This window comes from Heterobasidion irregulare (genome assembly GCF_000320585.1).
Source record: "Heterobasidion irregulare TC 32-1 unplaced genomic scaffold scaffold_05, whole genome shotgun sequence".
Classification (NCBI taxonomy): Eukaryota; Fungi; Basidiomycota; class Agaricomycetes; order Russulales; family Bondarzewiaceae; genus Heterobasidion; species Heterobasidion irregulare.
The window spans coordinates 2,647,400-2,663,866 of record NW_009258201.1 but is presented as its reverse complement, the minus strand read 5'-3'; the positions used below and the strand labels follow the sequence as shown (position 1 = coordinate 2,663,866).

The 16,467-nt window shown below is 52.4% G+C and overlaps 8 protein-coding genes across 8 annotated transcripts; 6 read left to right on the top strand and 2 right to left on the bottom strand.

Moving 5' to 3' along the window:
- Positions 1 to 632: 632 nt before the first annotated feature.
- HETIRDRAFT_168792 (uncharacterized protein) lies at positions 633 to 1,119 on the top strand (the record flags this gene model as incomplete). Its single annotated transcript, XM_009548502.1, has 4 exons — positions 633 to 635; positions 696 to 798; positions 866 to 918; positions 967 to 1,119. 4 exons carry the CDS (start codon positions 633 to 635, stop codon positions 1,117 to 1,119), a joined length of 312 nt encoding a protein of 103 aa, XP_009546797.1.
- Positions 1,120 to 2,588: 1,469 nt separating this feature from the next.
- Positions 2,589 to 4,415, bottom strand: HETIRDRAFT_475757 (uncharacterized protein). Its single transcript, XM_009548501.1, has 7 exons — positions 4,184 to 4,415; positions 3,995 to 4,104; positions 3,702 to 3,846; positions 3,305 to 3,579; positions 3,106 to 3,250; positions 2,980 to 3,050; positions 2,589 to 2,914 (listed from the first exon to the last, which is right to left on the bottom strand). Exons 1-7 carry the CDS (start codon positions 4,347 to 4,349, stop codon positions 2,747 to 2,749), a joined length of 1,080 nt encoding a protein of 359 aa, XP_009546796.1. The 5' UTR covers positions 4,350 to 4,415; the 3' UTR covers positions 2,589 to 2,746.
- Positions 4,416 to 4,640: 225 nt separating this feature from the next.
- On the top strand, positions 4,641 to 5,424 carry HETIRDRAFT_451819 (uncharacterized protein; the record flags this gene model as incomplete). Its single annotated transcript, XM_009548500.1, has 6 exons — positions 4,641 to 4,657; positions 4,705 to 4,742; positions 4,800 to 4,898; positions 4,980 to 5,089; positions 5,183 to 5,206; positions 5,284 to 5,424. The coding sequence occupies 6 exons, from the start codon at positions 4,641 to 4,643 to the stop codon at positions 5,422 to 5,424; spliced, it is 429 nt and encodes a 142-aa protein (XP_009546795.1).
- A 1,644-nt stretch (positions 5,425 to 7,068) lies between these two features.
- Positions 7,069 to 10,404, top strand: HETIRDRAFT_61227 (oligopeptide transporter). Its single transcript, XM_009547565.1, has 15 exons — positions 7,069 to 7,280; positions 7,341 to 7,471; positions 7,525 to 7,684; positions 7,738 to 7,905; positions 7,971 to 8,157; positions 8,240 to 8,307; positions 8,369 to 8,440; positions 8,509 to 8,937; positions 8,994 to 9,280; positions 9,341 to 9,403; positions 9,462 to 9,611; positions 9,667 to 9,780; positions 9,858 to 10,014; positions 10,081 to 10,178; positions 10,248 to 10,404. Exons 1-15 carry the CDS (start codon positions 7,088 to 7,090, stop codon positions 10,290 to 10,292), a joined length of 2,322 nt encoding a protein of 773 aa, XP_009545860.1. The 5' UTR covers positions 7,069 to 7,087; the 3' UTR covers positions 10,293 to 10,404.
- A 1,197-nt stretch (positions 10,405 to 11,601) lies between these two features.
- Positions 11,602 to 11,986, top strand: HETIRDRAFT_418187 (uncharacterized protein; the record flags this gene model as incomplete). Its single annotated transcript, XM_009548499.1, has 2 exons — positions 11,602 to 11,880; positions 11,939 to 11,986. 2 exons carry the CDS (start codon positions 11,602 to 11,604, stop codon positions 11,984 to 11,986), a joined length of 327 nt encoding a protein of 108 aa, XP_009546794.1.
- A 157-nt stretch (positions 11,987 to 12,143) lies between these two features.
- On the top strand, positions 12,144 to 12,672 carry HETIRDRAFT_451817 (uncharacterized protein; the record flags this gene model as incomplete). The annotated part of the gene is made up of 2 exons (XM_009548498.1): positions 12,144 to 12,468; positions 12,530 to 12,672. 2 exons carry the CDS (start codon positions 12,144 to 12,146, stop codon positions 12,670 to 12,672), a joined length of 468 nt encoding a protein of 155 aa, XP_009546793.1.
- Positions 12,673 to 13,389: 717 nt separating this feature from the next.
- Positions 13,390 to 14,250, bottom strand: HETIRDRAFT_317273 (uncharacterized protein; the record flags this gene model as incomplete). The annotated part of the gene is made up of 4 exons (XM_009548497.1): positions 13,390 to 13,778; positions 13,832 to 13,905; positions 13,977 to 14,071; positions 14,140 to 14,250. The coding sequence occupies 4 exons, from the start codon at positions 14,248 to 14,250 to the stop codon at positions 13,390 to 13,392; spliced, it is 669 nt and encodes a 222-aa protein (XP_009546792.1).
- Positions 14,251 to 15,790: 1,540 nt separating this feature from the next.
- HETIRDRAFT_115550 (uncharacterized protein) lies at positions 15,791 to 16,429 on the top strand (the record flags this gene model as incomplete). Its single annotated transcript, XM_009548496.1, has 2 exons — positions 15,791 to 16,030; positions 16,172 to 16,429. 2 exons carry the CDS (start codon positions 15,791 to 15,793, stop codon positions 16,427 to 16,429), a joined length of 498 nt encoding a protein of 165 aa, XP_009546791.1.
- Between the last annotated feature and the right edge of the window lie 38 nt (positions 16,430 to 16,467).

The following is a 16,467-nucleotide window of genomic DNA, read 5'->3' as shown; positions in this document are numbered from 1 at the left end:
AGCAAGTTTTTTATATTTCTTTAAATTGAACTATTCTAAACTCATATAGCCAAGGAATAATTATATCAAGGGCCAAATCTTATATGTTTGCTGCCACTTTACTAATGTTCATAGGAGCAGCAATCATATGGTTGCTTGATATAATCAGAGTTATTCAAAGTGTCCAAGATGTGCTTATTTTAACAGATAATCAGCCATTGGAAAACAAGTTTTCCAAAAGTGATCAAGAAGCTGACATCTTCAATGCTATACACTCTATTTGCTAAGCAGTCATTGTTTGTTGTTTTTAATACTCTAATATAAAGAGATAACTTACATATATTTTAGGCATTCTTAGAAAACATTATTATAGTATGGAAAGCTCAAACACTATTGAAAAATCATTATATTATGGTTTTTCTCAATGGGGTTTTTATTGTAACCATAGGTAAAAATATTTTGACTTTGATTTTTATTTTTAGTATTAATTCATTATCATTAGTTATAATAATTTTAAATTGTGCAATCAGTATTATTAGAGATCAAAAGTTACAAAGCTGGAAATTTTTCTTTGGAGGATATTTTCAAACTACACAATGTGGACTAGAACTCATAACAAACTTAGTGGTCACAATCTTGATAGCATATAGAGCATGGTTTGTTTGTTTTTTCTAAAAAAAACTTTAGTAGTATAACTAATAAACTCTTCCTAAAAGGAATATTGTCAATCTGTCAAGGCTTATTTGGCAAAAAAATTAAAATTAAAATTAAAAAAATTGCTTTGTTATAGAATCTGGTATTTTGTATTGTGGTTTATAGGTAATACTTTGTTAAACATTTTTTTACTAGATTAACTTATTCTAACAGATTTTTCTTGTGAGTTTAGACTTTATAAATACTAGGTTTAATATATTTTCCAATATTGGCTTACTCTTAACTGTGGGTAATCTTTTTAATATTTTAACATCTCTGACCAGTTTATTTTAGGGAATATATCCAACAATTATTATGATTGAAGTCAGTTCAAACAATACAGTTGAGGAAATGTCAAGGATCTCAATTCCAACAGTCCATACTTTCATTCAGCAGGAGCTTAGAGATGCTCATAACTTAATAGAAGCAGAAGTTTATCAGTTATAGTCTATCCATGAGCATGGCAGTATACCCAATATAGAGATTGTTAAAGAAACTGGGAAAGAATTGACTTGGTAAGCAATTTTTTGTGCTCTTATAATATAGCAATACTAATCAGATACTTTTAGATATTCTTTCATAGTAATAAACAAACATATGGAATTCTTTCTTGATTCAACTACATAAATACTTCTTAATTTAGGTGCCTCTTCTAAAGGTTGTCACAGCTCATAGACAAAAGAATGCTTTTGGCTTTATTTATCAGTGTAACAAGTATATATATGCAGGCATTATACTTTGTCCTTTCTTACACAATGCTCATGCACTAGTGCATATAGAGCATTACCTCCCTAACAAAATGGATATCCAGGCAGATGTATGTGCCAAGTATAGTACTATCTACTAGCCAAGCATGGTTTGTAACAACACCTGCTTTAAGGTTAGGGTTAAGTACATCAGTGTATATATTGTAAATTAGGCAATAGCAACAGTGTACTATCGTTGCACCAGAGTTGCAAGCAGGATAAGAGGTTCAAAATCGAGCTCCTCGTAGCATTTTCTGACGGCACCTTTCGAAAAAATTCACAGTTATTTATTTAAGTACTCTTCAAGTATGCTAGTTTTTTTAAGAACAAAAACTGGGTGCAGCAGCGAGGAAGCAATGGATAATGGTTTTTAGGACAAAGTCCTCTCAAAGATGCTCAAGATCCCTCAGATCCTTGGGTTCAATTTCAAGAAAAATAAAATAAAGAAGATAATCAGGTACCACTGAGGACATATAGAGCATTCAATTTAACTTTAAAGACTTCAATGCTCTTCACCAAATTGTTTTTGACGGGCAATGTCCGGTGGCAGGCAGAGTGACAAGGAGCCTCGGGCCGCGTGATGCTTGGTCATCTTTTTGAAACGCCGCTTCGCAAGTCGCCCCGCAACCAGAGTTCAAATTTGCATGTGACGACGTGTGACCCGATCGTCAGAAAGATTTGCAACTCTCAAGTTTTGCTCGTTTTCGGACTCTCCTTCCCAAACATTTTATAACAATTTTGTCCATGGCCTCAAAAATCCGAAAAAACGACAGGACATATTTTAAGATGTTTCCGCATGTGTAATAAAAATTTTGAGCGAAAAAAAGTATAATCCACGATGCCATGAATTTTTTTTTTTTTTGCAACTCCGGTGCAATGATAGTACCTAGCCCAAGGTACCTCACACTGTCATTCGAATGTCTATATCCAGGCTATCTTTAGCTGTTGTCAGAACAGATGGGTATGGGCGCAGCCCATCACATGGCACCCCAGTTCTCAATAGCATATACTTTCTTTGCGTGTGAGAAGGCACATACCAAAAACCAAATAATTTCTCGACAGCATGTGTCAAAGAGGTGCAACAAGACTTGTGTGGAGGTCAGACTCACTGCGGCAGACCCGCTCTATATATACTGAGTGAAGGAACTTTGCCAAGGCACAGATGGCAGTATATACAGAGCCCTTCTTCTGGCAGAGTCTTGAAACCATCTGCCTGCCCGGATCTTATACGGGAATGCCTCCTCATGGGCCAATGAATTGCGGCAAAGAAGATACTGATACATGCGACAGCCGATCATAGAAAATGAAGAACATACACAGTTGCAGAATCACGTCACGAGCATATCCCCCCCGTCTGATGGCGGCGCATCGACGGAGAACGAGACGTCCGCAGATGCCATGCTCATGTCCCGGTCCGGTGTTTTAGCTTCGGCTTGCAAGGCGCGACGCGCCGCCGCCTTCGCGCGAAGCTGCTCGATCTCGGCCGCGAGCTTAGACTGTATGGGCCGTGGGGTCATTCGTTGCAGTTCGAGCTAGAGGGAAAAAAAGACGCAAGACTCACGGCATCGTCTTCAAGTTTGGTCTTGTCGAATATCGAGTACGGGGGCGGGGGTTTTTCTGTGTGCTTGTCGCCTGCGACGCATCAGACCGAGGTTGGCCGGATACTTAAAACGTGAGAAATGCGGACCGAATGCGGCGAACATGAACACCTCGTTCATCAGCTCGTGGTTTCTCTTGTAGCGCGTCATGGCGAGCGTGCGCGTCGAGATATGCTCGAGGTCGTCCGCGGGATCCTCCTCGTCCCGCGCGTGCGGGGGCGCCTGCCGCTGCGCCTTCCAAAACATCCGCCATGAACAACGCCTGCGTAATCAAACATAGAGACACACCTGTTGCATCTGGGTCACCTGGGTCGTGCTCAAGCTGCGCTCGCGCATGCTCCGGCGCTCGAGCGCCTCCATCTCCCTGTTCTGGTGCGCGAGCATCGCCTGCGGGTCGCCGCGCACGCCAAACGACATCGGCTGCTGCTGCGCCGGAGACGGCATGGGCGCGCCGCTCTGCCGCACGGCGGGGCCCTTGTCGCCGAACACGTTCACCGGGGGCTCGTTCAGCGTGCGTAGTGGGTAGGCGCGGGTCGGCTGGTTCACGAGATGGGGCGGAATGGCTGCGAGAGACAACATGTGATGTGTGTGTGCGTGTGTGCGCGAGGATTGATGGGTGGATGATGGAGTGGAGCGAGCGTGAGGGGCTCGTGTGGGCGTTTGGAGATGCGGGTGATGAACTTACCCAATGATTGTCCGCGCGAGTAGTGCACGAGGACGAGCTGCGGGTGACCGCCCTTGTGTAAGCGGTACCGGCGACGAACGCGGGACGCGGTCGTCTCGCCCGAGTTGGGGAGAAACCCGAAGCGCGCTTCGATGACTTCCAATTCCTGTTTTATTTATAACCAGCAAAAAAAGCAAAAAAAGCGCGCCGCGAAGCGATCGCCATGCATGAGCGCACGCCCATAGTTATTGGCACATGTCTGGGAAACTGGACGAGTTTGGAAGGTGGGAGATGGGAGGGAAGTAGATACGCACGCGGTTGTTGCCGAGGGGGATGTTATAGCGCTGTTCTTGGTCCAAGTACCGCAGGCCGTCTATTGGGAAAGGAAGCTGAGGCACCATGAAAAGGAGGATGAGTTGGCCATCTAACGAAGGCGAACGGCACTGGCTGGTCAACGAGCGCCCCAAGGGTGATGAGGATCAAAGCCTAAGGGTTTCGCCTACCTGTCGGCTTGTCTATAAATTGCCAGGTGAACGCGACCTGCATCGAGAGCTGGATAGCACGGAGCAGCATCTGAGCCGCGACTTCATGCGAGAACGTCGGATGCGGCGGGAAGTCGTCCGGGAAGCGCAGACAAACGCCCTCGTTTTGTGGTTGTCGGAGCGACATGGCGAAGAGTGGAAGCGAGACGCAGGGCGAGACGCGCTTGGTCGATTTGCGAGTTTCGCGTATTGCAGGGAAGGGAGAGAAGCAGGTGGCTGGGACCGCAGGCGTTTGTTAGGAACAGACGCTGTTGCCAAATAGCCCTCGGCACCCCGGCATTCTCGGCTACCCCCGAACCTTCCCCTCAATGAGCTGACTCCAACTCACTGCACTGCGTGTTGCCAGCCGTAAACAGATCGCGTGTATTCACCACCTCGTACTTGCTCAAGCCTATCGAACACTTATCTGCGCGGAGAGATGGCATCATCTGCAAGGTCCATCTCACACATCGTGTCCATGAGGAGGATACTGATAGAAATAGGAACCTGGCTAGCTGCATATTCTGCAAGATCATCAAAGGTACGTTGTACCCAAGCTGCATGAATAGCTCTTAAACATCGCCCGGCACGCGACAAGGCGAGATCCCGAGCTACAAACTCGTCGAGACCGACCTCTCGTTCTCCTTCCTCGACATTGGGCCCCTCTCCAAAGGCCATGCCCTGATCATCCCCAAATGTCCGTATCTCTCTCGTCGTCGATCGCAGTCCCGCAGATCAATTCCCCCTCGCTTTGAGTTCTCATCTCTCTCACTTCCAGATCACGCCGCAAAGCTGCATGAGATGCCTGACGAGTACCTCGCTGACGCGCTCCCCATCGCGAAGAAGATCGTCAACGCGCTCGGGGCCGAGAATTACAATATCCTCCAGGTGCGGCCTCTTTCTGGTCTATTCGTGATAACCCGAAGAACACACACGTCTATTGCCATTGCTTATCCACCGCGAACCCATCCCCCGGATTAGAACAACGGCCGCATCGCGCATCAGGTCCGTACCGCGCCTTCTCTGCCTGATTCGGAACTGCTCCCGAGCTTATATGCCTGCGGTGGTCTACAACACTCTAGGTCGTCGATCACGTCCATTTCCATGTCATTCCCAAGCCTTCCGAGAGCGACGCGGAGGGTCTGGTCATCGGCTGGCCCACAAGCTCGCCCCCGAAGGAGGAGGTCGCGAAGCTGCACGAGGAGCTCCTGTCAAAGTTGTGAGCGGGACCGTCGAGCGCTGGTGTACCAAACAGGAGAAGCGTGTACGAGTACATACGTGAGTGCAATCAGGCTTGTTTCTTTTGTGTGTCGTGGCGCCGATGATGCGTCGATGAGATAAGTATACCGCTTTGAGACGCCCTCGGTCTTTCCAACCCGGCATTGTACAGACTCCAGGCAGTCCGCGCACCTCATATCCATCCATGTTACTCCTTCATCACGCGCCCACGATCGGCCACGAGTACTCCACAAGTCAGGAGCGATGTCGACTTTGCATCCGGGGATCACGATCTTATCGCGCAAGCGTCGACGTTCCTGTGTGTTGCGGCAGTCGCGGCAGACCCTCGCAGGAAGCGTGTGCGTTCCGTGCCTGGTTCAATTTACGCGGTCTTTGACGGATGCCCGATCTCCTTCATCGCGGCGTGTGCATGTGGGGAGCAAATAAGCGGTGTGCATATGTGTCTGGTCAATGTCAGTATCTGTACGCGGTTTGACAGGTGCAGACGCATGGCCGGGCTCCATCATATGCGCGAAATGCAGTCAGACGCCCGGTTGTGCTCAGGTGTTGGATCCGCTGCGAGGTATATTGCTCCTGACGCGATATGGATGGCGTTCGCCGACGTGAGTGACAGGCGGCGCAAAGTCTCATGCTACTGTTTCGCAAGATCCAGAACAGTGTGAGACTGCACCTGCAGTTCACCTGCCTTGTCTGTACATCAGAAATGTCCTATGTCACGAATACAGTCATTGCAGGTCATGGCATCCTAGGGCGTCCTCCACACCCGGCTATCCCGAAACCTCGACTGAAACTACCGGTGTCCTCGGACACGCCGCTTCTCAGCGCTTCTCCCGCTCCGCGTAGCGGGGCATATCGGAACCAGGGAATTTTACCCGGATTGGTAGTATACACTTGGGAAACCGAGGAGGCAAACTGACGGACATGCAGAGCAGCCGCTACTACCAGATGAGAGCAGATGGTGCAATCGGTAACTCGTGCACCGCGTTCAGCTGCGTTCGCAACGTGTAGTTGGCACACGACCTGCAAATTGAGTAGCTCGGTCCCCATAACGAAAGGGAGGAGAAAAGAGGCTAGCTGGCGTATTTGCAAAGGGGGCGGAGAGAAGCGAGGAGAAGTGTGGAGGCGAGCAGATGCCGCTGCTCTGGACCCTGGAGCGGGCGGCGATGGGCTCGGGGGTCGTCGCACCTCGCGGAGACGCTGTCACGCGCACCGCCCGCGAGACAATGTGCCATTTTCCGTGTGCAAGACGTCGACCAGCCAGCATGGCACCCGTCGCCCGCGCTACCCTGAACACCATGTGCTTATCGCTCCACCGTCCGTCATCGCATCTCGCTTTTTCTTTTTCTTTTTCTTTTTTTTTTTGTGCATCCATCATCCATCAAGGGGCGGGTCGTCGGTCGGGATGGACCAAGGGCGCATCGAGGCAGGTTCAAATTAAGAACATCAGCGTGCAAGCATGGACTAACGATGTACCTCTTGGCAGGTTCCTGTAGGTTCCTGTGCTGTCCGTGCTCCAGCTGATCAGGAAAGAAAGAACCATGTGGTGCTTCTCATGCTAGAGATAAGGCGTAATTCCTTGCAAGAATAAAACCTCCTCGTGCCCGTAGCTTTCTGCCATCCTCCCTTCCCGAGGCTCCCGTCCGCGTTATGGCCACTGTCAACAGTCCTCCAGCCCTCGCCTCGACGCGCGCGTCGTCCTACGACGACGAGAAGCTTCCCTTTGACAAGGAGCGGGGTGACATCAAGTCCATCTCCTCCAAGGAGATCGCAGAGGTCGGCGACGTCTCTGCCGATGTGCGCGACATCGACATTGGCGAGAACGGAAAGGAGAGACCCATCGGTATGTATTTATTCCCGTCGCTGATCTCGTCCAAGTCGCTCACATCTTCTCGAACGACAGAAACCGACGTCGATGTCACGACCAGACTGATTTCGCTCGACGACGACCCCACGCTACCAGTCTACACCTTCCGTATGTGGTTCTTGGGCCTTGGCCTTGCCTGCTTCGGTTCCGTCCTCGGCCAGATTTTCGTGAGTAGCTTTGGCTTCGTCGGGTTTCTCTCCAGCTCACGGAACGAAACTAGTACTTCCGCCCGCAAACGGTGTTCGTCAGTCAGCTCTTCCTCCAGATCATCGCATACATCCTTGGCCGTGTGCTGGAAGAAATCATCCCCGGTCCCAATTCTCCCCTGATCAAGACTCCTGACAATGCATTCTGGCGCTTCATGAACCCAGGCACCTTCAGTATGCGTCTTCCCTCGCGTCTCCATAATGTCTAGCTTACACGCTTCGAACAGACTTGAAGGAGCACGTCGCCATCCTGATCATGTCCAGCACCGCTGCGGAGTCGGCTTTGGCTATCAGCGTGTTCGCCGCAGACGACCTGTACTACCACATCGAGCCCAACGTCGGTGTGGGTATCTTTACGCTTATCGGCTCTCAGCTCATCGGTTACGGCTTGGGTGGTATGTTTGATCTGTCCATATTCGCTTGACGAAAGCGACACGCTCATAGTCGTTTTCAACCATAGGTCTGATGCGATCTTTCCTGGTCTACCCAACGTACATTGTCTTCCCCAACTTGCTGCCCACCGTCCAGCTCTTCGACGCCCTCCACCGTGGCAAGGGAATTTTCACGCAGAAGAAGCGTGTCCGCTTCTTCTGGGCTATCTTCGTCGGCATCTTCGTCTGGGAATGGTTCCCCGAGTTTATCGCTCCGTACGTCCTATCTCTCTGACAGGTCCACGACATTTTCGCATGGTGATTGACCGGTATTCGCTGCTTTTTCTGCCCCTGATAGGACTCTCACGGGTATCAGCATCTTTTGCTTGGCTGACCGCCACAGCGCGTGGGTCACTCGCATCTTCGGTGCGCATTCTAACCGGTAATCTTTAAAGGCATTGGCATTGACCGTTTTGCGACTCGACAGGTGGTGCGGCTGGAAATGAAGGTCTTGGGATGTTCGCGCTCTCTTTGGACTGGAACTACGTCGGCTCTGGCGGTCAGTACCCTTCGCATATGAACAGGCCCTTGATTTTGCTCACGACCCTGTTCTGTGTTGCACGACAGGTGGTTCCATGGGCGCCCTCTTTACTCCTCTTTCGACCCAGTTGACGCTCTACTTCGGCACAATGGTCTGTATCATTGCCTTCTGTGCAGCCTACGCACGCAACGTGTGGCAGGGCCAGAACTTCCCTTGGCTCTCGCAATCCCTCTTTTACGAAAACGGCACGCTTTACGACCAGCTTTCTGTCTTGGACGACAACTTCAGGCTCGACGAGTCGAAACTCGCAGTGCAGGGTCTTCCCTGGTTCGCGAGCTCGCAGGTCTTGACCAAGATCGGCTCCAACCTGGCTATCGGAGCTACGATCACCCATGTTATTATTTGGTACGGAAAGGACATCATCCAGATGATCAAAAATGAGCGGAATGGCGAGCGAGTCGACCCTCATTATATCAAGATGCAAGTGTACAAGGAGGTGCCTGCGTGGTGGTACCGTGCGTCCTCATTTCGTTGCTCGTCATTAATCCGTACTCACCGTTTGGCGTCTTAGTGGCTGTGTTCCTCGCCTCGTTCGGCATGGCCATGGCCACCATCTACACCGGTCACTCTGACCTCCCGTGGTGGGGCCTCATCGTCGGCCTCATCATCTCCGCCATCTTCTTGCCCTTCGTCGTGACCGTCTACGCCATCACCGGTTTCTCCCCGGACATCCAGAGCTTGGTCCAGATGCTGGGCGCTGCGATGATTCCCGGCAGCCCCCAGGCCAACATGTACTTCACACTCTACGGCTACAACACGCTCAGCCAGGCCCGTGGTATCATCCGCGACCTGAAGATGGTCAGTCTTCCCTTGATATGCTGTAACCGAAGTTGTGCTGACACCGGGCGTTCTGACCAGGGTCAATATACCAAGCTTCCTCCACGTGTCACGTTCTGGGTGCAGTCCGTTGGTGCCGTCGTGGTAAGCATTCATCGACCACACCTCCTTTGACATCGGTATCCTTACCTAGTGTGTACAGGGTGGCCTGTTGAACTACATCATTATGAAAACCATCATCAGCGCGCGCCGCGACATCCTCCTTGATGTCCAAGGCAGCAACGTCTGGAGCGGTCAACAAGTGCAGTCGTTCAACGCGGATGCCATCTCATGGGGCGCTCTCGGTCAACAGGTTTGTGCTGCATCTTTTGTACCACGTGGACAGCCCGCTCACCTCTCCCTCACAGCTTTACTCCCCCAGCGGGCGATACGCCATCGTGCCGTTCTCCATCCTGATCGGCCTCGCCGTCCCCCTTCCCTTCTGGATCGTCCACCGGTACTTCCCCAAGCTCGGTGCCAACGTGAGTGCGCCCTCGGGCGTACCCCAAAACTGTCCGTTTGAAATACTAAACGCGGGTTCTTCTTGCTTTTGATATAGAACGTCGTCACGCCCATCCTGTGCTGGACGCTCGGCTACCTCTCTGTCGGTATTAACAGCTCCGTGTTCACCACGTTCCTGCTGGCCGTCTTCTCGCAGTACTATCTGCGCCGCTACAGGCCTGGGTGGTTCAGGAAGTACAACTTCCTCGCCTCTGGTGCGTCTTTCTATACCTCTACCCTTCTCATTGCATGGCTGACCCTCGTGTCTTCCCTCGTTTTAGCCGCGCTCGACGGTGGAACTCAGGTCATGGTCTTCGTCTACACGTTCGCCGTCGGAGGCGGCAGTGGAAAAGTCGTCGACATGCCATTATGGGGCCTTGTACGTCGTCTCGCCGTTCTATGCACCTCACGCGCACCTTCTGATCTCATGTCTTTGCCTATTTCGCAGAACCCAGCTGGGAACCCAGATTACTGTCTCCGCCTCACCTCATAGTGTATACCGGCTGTTGTCTAATATTTTTGGGGTCTCACGTATTACATATAGCATTGATGTGTCTCCTGTCTCTCGGTATTGATGTATAACAGCACTTATTATTTGCGTCTCGACGGCTGACGGCGGTCTGCGTAAGTTTATGCGGTTGTCACATTCTACGTGGCACTGGCGACTCTCAGGCGACGTTCACCGGAGCTGCCCATGTTAACAAGCACGAGCAGTCGGCTTCGTGTCTCGGCGACTGGTGAGACGAGACGCGAAAGAGCGAAGTGAGTGGTATTATCAATCTAGAACTAACTCCTGAGCATGTTAAACGTTGAATGCTGACTGTGTGGTCGCAGCATCCAAATAGCTCGCTGCACATTGCACAGCGTTGAAATCTCGTCCGATATCTGTTTAGCCGAGTCCCAATTCGGATCGTGGTCACCATAACCCAAGTCTTTGAGCACCTGTTCTATGCCCGGCAAAATGCTAACCTACGCTAACGTGCGCTTCCCCGGATTTTTGTATTTGCGGTACACAAAGACCTTAAACCGCTCGAAGTGTTTGAAAGGTGCTGAAAGGGGATACACGGATGTCGCGTCGGCCGGTGAGTTATCAAAATCATTTCGTTGACTCGCAACCGCTTGCTTGTTGTAACAAAGTTTGCTGATGGACCATCGGCTATCGTTCGCGCTCTCACAGAGGTTGAGTCCGGCGGCGGCGGCGCGAGAGCGGCATTGGAGCAGGACAGCAGGTCGACGGCATGCGTGGACGCAAAAGCATCTCCTGGCACTGCAAATTCAGATCTGCTGGATGGTGTATGATTTTCATGTTGGACCCGCAATGCGTACGATTCGCCATTCGACTCGTTTATTGGCCTGGTCACGCCATGCTGGTCGTACCTTTGTGGGTCCATTACGCCTGCCGTGCCACGCGCCAAACGCCGATTCTCGACAGCGCTCGAAAGGGAACCCAGGAGTGACTAAGTGCAATCAGTGGTCAGCAAATGAAAGATCATGCATTCAAATTTTCTCAAAGCTCCATGCTCATCGATTTTTCCCAGAAATATCATCAATAAATGGACACAGATCGAAGCTTTCTCATGAAAATCTCCATATAACTGGTAATTCAGTCAATTCACCAAGGTGAATTTATCGTGATCTCTCTATACGCTTAAAGAGGTTGAAATAGTTTTTAAAGGTAAATTTGAGATCGTGAGTACACACGTTAATTGACTGTTGATGCAATCGCTTAGGGCATCAAGCCCTCCGGTGGATCCAATAGTATATTCACGTCTTCGGCGGGGATTGCGACAAAATTATCATATATGTTCACCATCACTACCCTCCCACAATGTGTGTCTTTCCCCCGAGTTGAGGCGCGAGGGCAAAGGCGCCGTCTCCGTCATATTCCAAATTGTGACGACGAGGACACGGAAGGTCTGTTCCACAGGTGCGGTCGTGCATGCGAAACTACAGAGGGACAGCTGTGCTACGGCGTGCTCGTGAAGGCAGCGAGCTGCGTTGACGCACAAGACAAGTTGCATCGTTGGCTGAATGTTCAGCAAGCTCTAGCGATCGGCGAGTCTTTAACATTCTCTTCTACGGTGCGTTCGTTATATGTGGAGCTGGAGCACCGATAAATCTTACGATCGGACATCTCAGTCCCTGGATATTGTGTCAATGCCACAGGTCGGCAGTGTGTTTCAGTAGCAGAATCCTTGCTTCGCTAACATTTGTATCATCGCAAATCCAGCGTCTCTGTAAAAAAAGCCTTGTTCAGTACGAGATGTACTCACAAGAACACTGGCGTACGTTTCTATTATTAGGATGCCGTGCGGTGTGGAGAAGGCGCATCATTCTCTATCTCATGTCTCGTCTGTGGAATATCACGTACCCCCATCTCTCTCAGCCTGCCGGTAAGGAATATCGTTTCGCAAAGCCGAGAAGCGACCGGCAGCCACGTCCGCTGTCCCTGCTATCCCTGCGGCATGTTGCGTCTCCTCTTTCTACCTTGCCGAGCCAGCTAGTCTCAGGCTCCCCGAACAACGATACGCCGACGTTGCAGCTCAAGCAGATAACAGCAGTCCAGCGCGACCTGTTCTTCCAGGCCCCATCCCCGCACCGGCTGCTCCTCAACCCCCGTACGGCGAAACCATATCGCGAGTCTGCATCATCGACTCACAGAGGCCCGAGTACTCGCCGATGCAGCATTGGAACACCCTAGACAATCGCAACCGCATCGAGGCTCCGTAGGATCTTTCATCGCATCCCCAGTTGACCTGTCTTCTCATTCTGTGCGGGTCTGTCGATCTGATGCCATCTATACATGGCAGCGCCCGGACCTGCGAGGCGTGTACGGCCACGTTGGCGAGGAGATCCGAGAATCGTGCGGTTGACCGCGACCCTCGACTCTCCCTCGACCCTATCGGTGATCACATGGACGTCGTGTGTTCAGGCGGGATATCGCTCAGCCCTTGTGACTTTGTTCGATAGAGATAGTCCACTGGCCACGATCCATGTCAAACCGTGAGGAGGGCCTGATATTTCGGAGGACTGGGACACTCGCTGAGACTAGAGGGTGTATTATGGCATTCTAAAAAGATATAGAAGTTGGATTTCAAAATCTATCCTGTTGTCTCTACATAGTGAATACGAGAACTTGAAATCCAACAGATCCTGTGCGCAGACATCATGTTGTTTCGACGGATAACCGGCGCCCGGTACGTCCCGTGACCGTGAGCATGACATACCTCTTACAGCCGAAAAAGCGTCCGCACGGTACAATACAAATTTTTCGCCCTTCGGCGTTCTGGGCGAGTCTAGCAAGGTCTAGCAGGGAGACGGCGGGCTGGTGCAGATCACTTATGGATAGTTCGAGCGAGATCAACTGAGATAGATGGCCCTATGCAGGTACTTATGATGTCATGAAATGCGGGGAGGGAGTTAAAGCGCAGAAGAGGGCAAATTCAAAAGCTTCCACTGGAGCGGATCACGTTGAAAGGAGAGGAGACATATCCATATTCATATCTGTATCAAGCGATCCACGGAAGACGATCAAGGTGCAACAAGCAAAACAAAAACAACAATCGTACGATCATCAATGCGTTTGACGTTCAAGCGTCAGTGGCGCGAGCAGCAGGACCAGCCTCGACCGACTCGGGGCCCTTTGACACGCCGAGGTCCTTCAATGTGCCCTTCTCGACCTCGTACACCCAGCCGTGGACCCAGACGCGCTTCTGGGCGCGCCAGGCGTCGAGGAGCGGTACAGCCTTGACGACGTTCGCGACCTGCGCCTTGACGTTCTCCTCGACGAGCAGAGGGAGGGCGTACTCGGGCGGGGCGGTGCTCAGGCGGAGCGAGGCGGCGAGGGCGGTGAGGGGCGCGAGCCAGCGCTCGAGCGGCGTTGCAGGGGCGCTGGAGGACCCGGGGGCCGCGGCGCCCGCACAAGCGGCAGAGTAGCAGGCTTTAGCGCCGCCGCAGTGGGTATGACCCACAACGACGACTGGGGGTGGACGGTTGGGATGAGCTAATTGAGGAGGGAAAGAGGGAATGCACCGTGTTGGACGCCAAGCTCGTGTACGGCATAGGTCAGGACAGAGAGCGCGCTGTCATCATCCGGGTGGAATTGGCTGGGGCGATAAGGAAGAGGCGAGAAAAAAAGGTGAGGAAGAAGAAGGGAAGATAGGGCTGCATGGCGTACTTGGCGATGTTGCGGTGGACGAAGATGTCGCCCGGCTTGGAGGCGGTGACGACTGACTCTGGGACTCGCGAGTCGGCACAGCCGATCCAGAGCACCTGCGCGCATCATTGGAAAACGGCATGATTACGATACCGCTCGAAGAGTAGAGATAAGGACGACGTACCTTGGGTGACTGCCCCTTCGCAGAGGCTTGGAAGAATTGCGGCTCAGCGTCGCTGACGGCGTCGGCCCACTGGGAGTTGGCGGTGAAAATTCTGGCGATGGCGGGATCCATGAGTACACTGGCTGGGCTATTGACAGTGGAGCTGTTGCTGAACGGGTGAGTGTGGATGTGGAATGGGTGAGAGGGATCGCGGGAGCGGGGTCTTATATATGTGTTGGAAGTATGTGATGGAGGAGGAGAGGAACGTTGTGACGGACGGTATCCGCTCAGAATTCGCCATGGCATCCTTGACCAACCCGACCTTGTGGCACCAAAACCCCAGCTCGCCCCAAGCCCGGCTCCCAAGCCTTCCGCCCAGCCTCCCGCCCAGCACCTGCTTCCCTTTCTCGGACACCAGATCTCCCACATATGCTCCCTCTTTCTCCCACGCTCCCCGCCGCCAGCTGCCGAGTGTCGTCACTCGTCTCAGCTGAATTCGCTCGTCATTTTTTTCTCTCGTCCCATCGTCGTCGGGCTCATCCCTGAGCAGAACGTCCTCGCCTTCCCATATTCGTATCACTATGTTTAGAGGTCCCTTCGCATCTGCGCAGTAGGGATTGAACCGACACTATCATCATCACTCTCATAGACACAGTCCGGCATCACGCAGGCCTCGGTCCCTATCTTTCTCCCTCTTCTCGTCGACGCGCGGCGACGGTCACAATTGCTTATGCCCATGGAGGTTAGCTGCGTTATGTTATGCTGCTTGTACATACCTGCACCGTGCCGAATAGACACGACCAGGAACACCGGCCAGAACCGGCCTATCTCTGCGCGATCTGTAGCGCGTACTTACTTTTGAGTGTCCATCCACCCGTACGCCCGTCCATATGTGGTGCTCCACTGCCGTGGGGCCATGGAGGCCATGGTCTCCGACCAGCGCTGCGATGCTGGTTCGCATCAGCGCATCCTTGATTCCGTGCACGAGACTTCAAGAGCTCCTTCTGACCACCACCTGTATCTCGCGCGGGACCGCTTCGCGAGATTTGAGGTGCGGGTGCGCGCGATGCCCATTGGCCGCCCGGCATTCGGGGCGTGTAATATCTGGATGTCTCGCTATGCAATGTGCCTCGACGGATTCGAAACTCGCGCTTCTTCTCCACCTGGAGACATCTGGAGATTCAGAACACCGAACAGAACAGGGGGGGGGGGGCAGGCGGGATGGGCGGGAATGCCTCGATAAAGAGCGTCATGTGATGAACGCATTTCCTCCTGTGATCGCGACGCGACGCGATCCCTGCGCTCTTGCCTCTCTGTTCTGTACTCCCTCTCGCTTCATGGCCTCAGTTACTTGCATGGTGTTTTAATTCATAAGCTCGCCGCCCAAATATTAATAGAACCGTTGTGGCATCGGGATAAGCGATCACGGAGGGCTCCACTCTGATCCTATATTCCCCTCTGTCGCGGCATGTCCTTCTCTCATCATCTCACCTCGTGCTCATATTAATAGACACGTCTAGCTGGACGCTTCATGTTTTTGGACACCAACCATCGGCTGGGATCGGTTCGAGGTATGGCTATTTGCTCATCCCTCCCGGCATGATAAGTACATTGACCCTACTCTATCCCGAGTAGAAAGGCGAGGCCGTGTGGTGGGCGATCTGGGCACAATATGTGCGTCGGTCGCGACGAGCCCAAGGCTTGCAGATCCGCAAGACGCGAGATATCGACTGTGGTCTGGTTGCCTGCGCACTCAGTCATCAACCCGCCCGCGATCACTCACCCGCGGCTGGGTGAAACAGGGGAAGGAGGGGGAAACCATGCGCCGCCGTGCATACTCAGCCCCTGTGGTCCTCTTGACGTCGATACGGTGCCGTCAGCGGCACGAAAGGCCTCACTTCCGCGCCTCAAAGTAAGCAGGCTTGCCTACTCACGTTCGCACCCTTGCTCCCAGAAGCGACGGCGCATTGCGTGAATTGGTAGGTGGGAAGATTGGTTGGTTGGTCGGTCGGTCGTTTCAGCTGTTTGGGAGGGCAGAACTGCATTCGTGCAGACGCACCCCCGGTGTGTCGGTGTATCTGTATCTGGGACACCGCGCAGTAGCAAGTTGCAAACCGCTATGCCGGGTACGGTGCAGGATCAGAAGTCTCCTGAGGGCCCGGCCGCACACGGTAGTGCCCTGCTCCCTGCATCTTCGTACATGGATGCCATACCAGTATCGGCGACGGAAGCAGATCCACAGGGTTCAGCCACTCTTCAGGGAAGCAGCAGGGCGGAACACGACATACACGACACTCGACTCAGGGACTAGTTACGGACAGTTACCTGCAGTGTCAATCACTTACATGA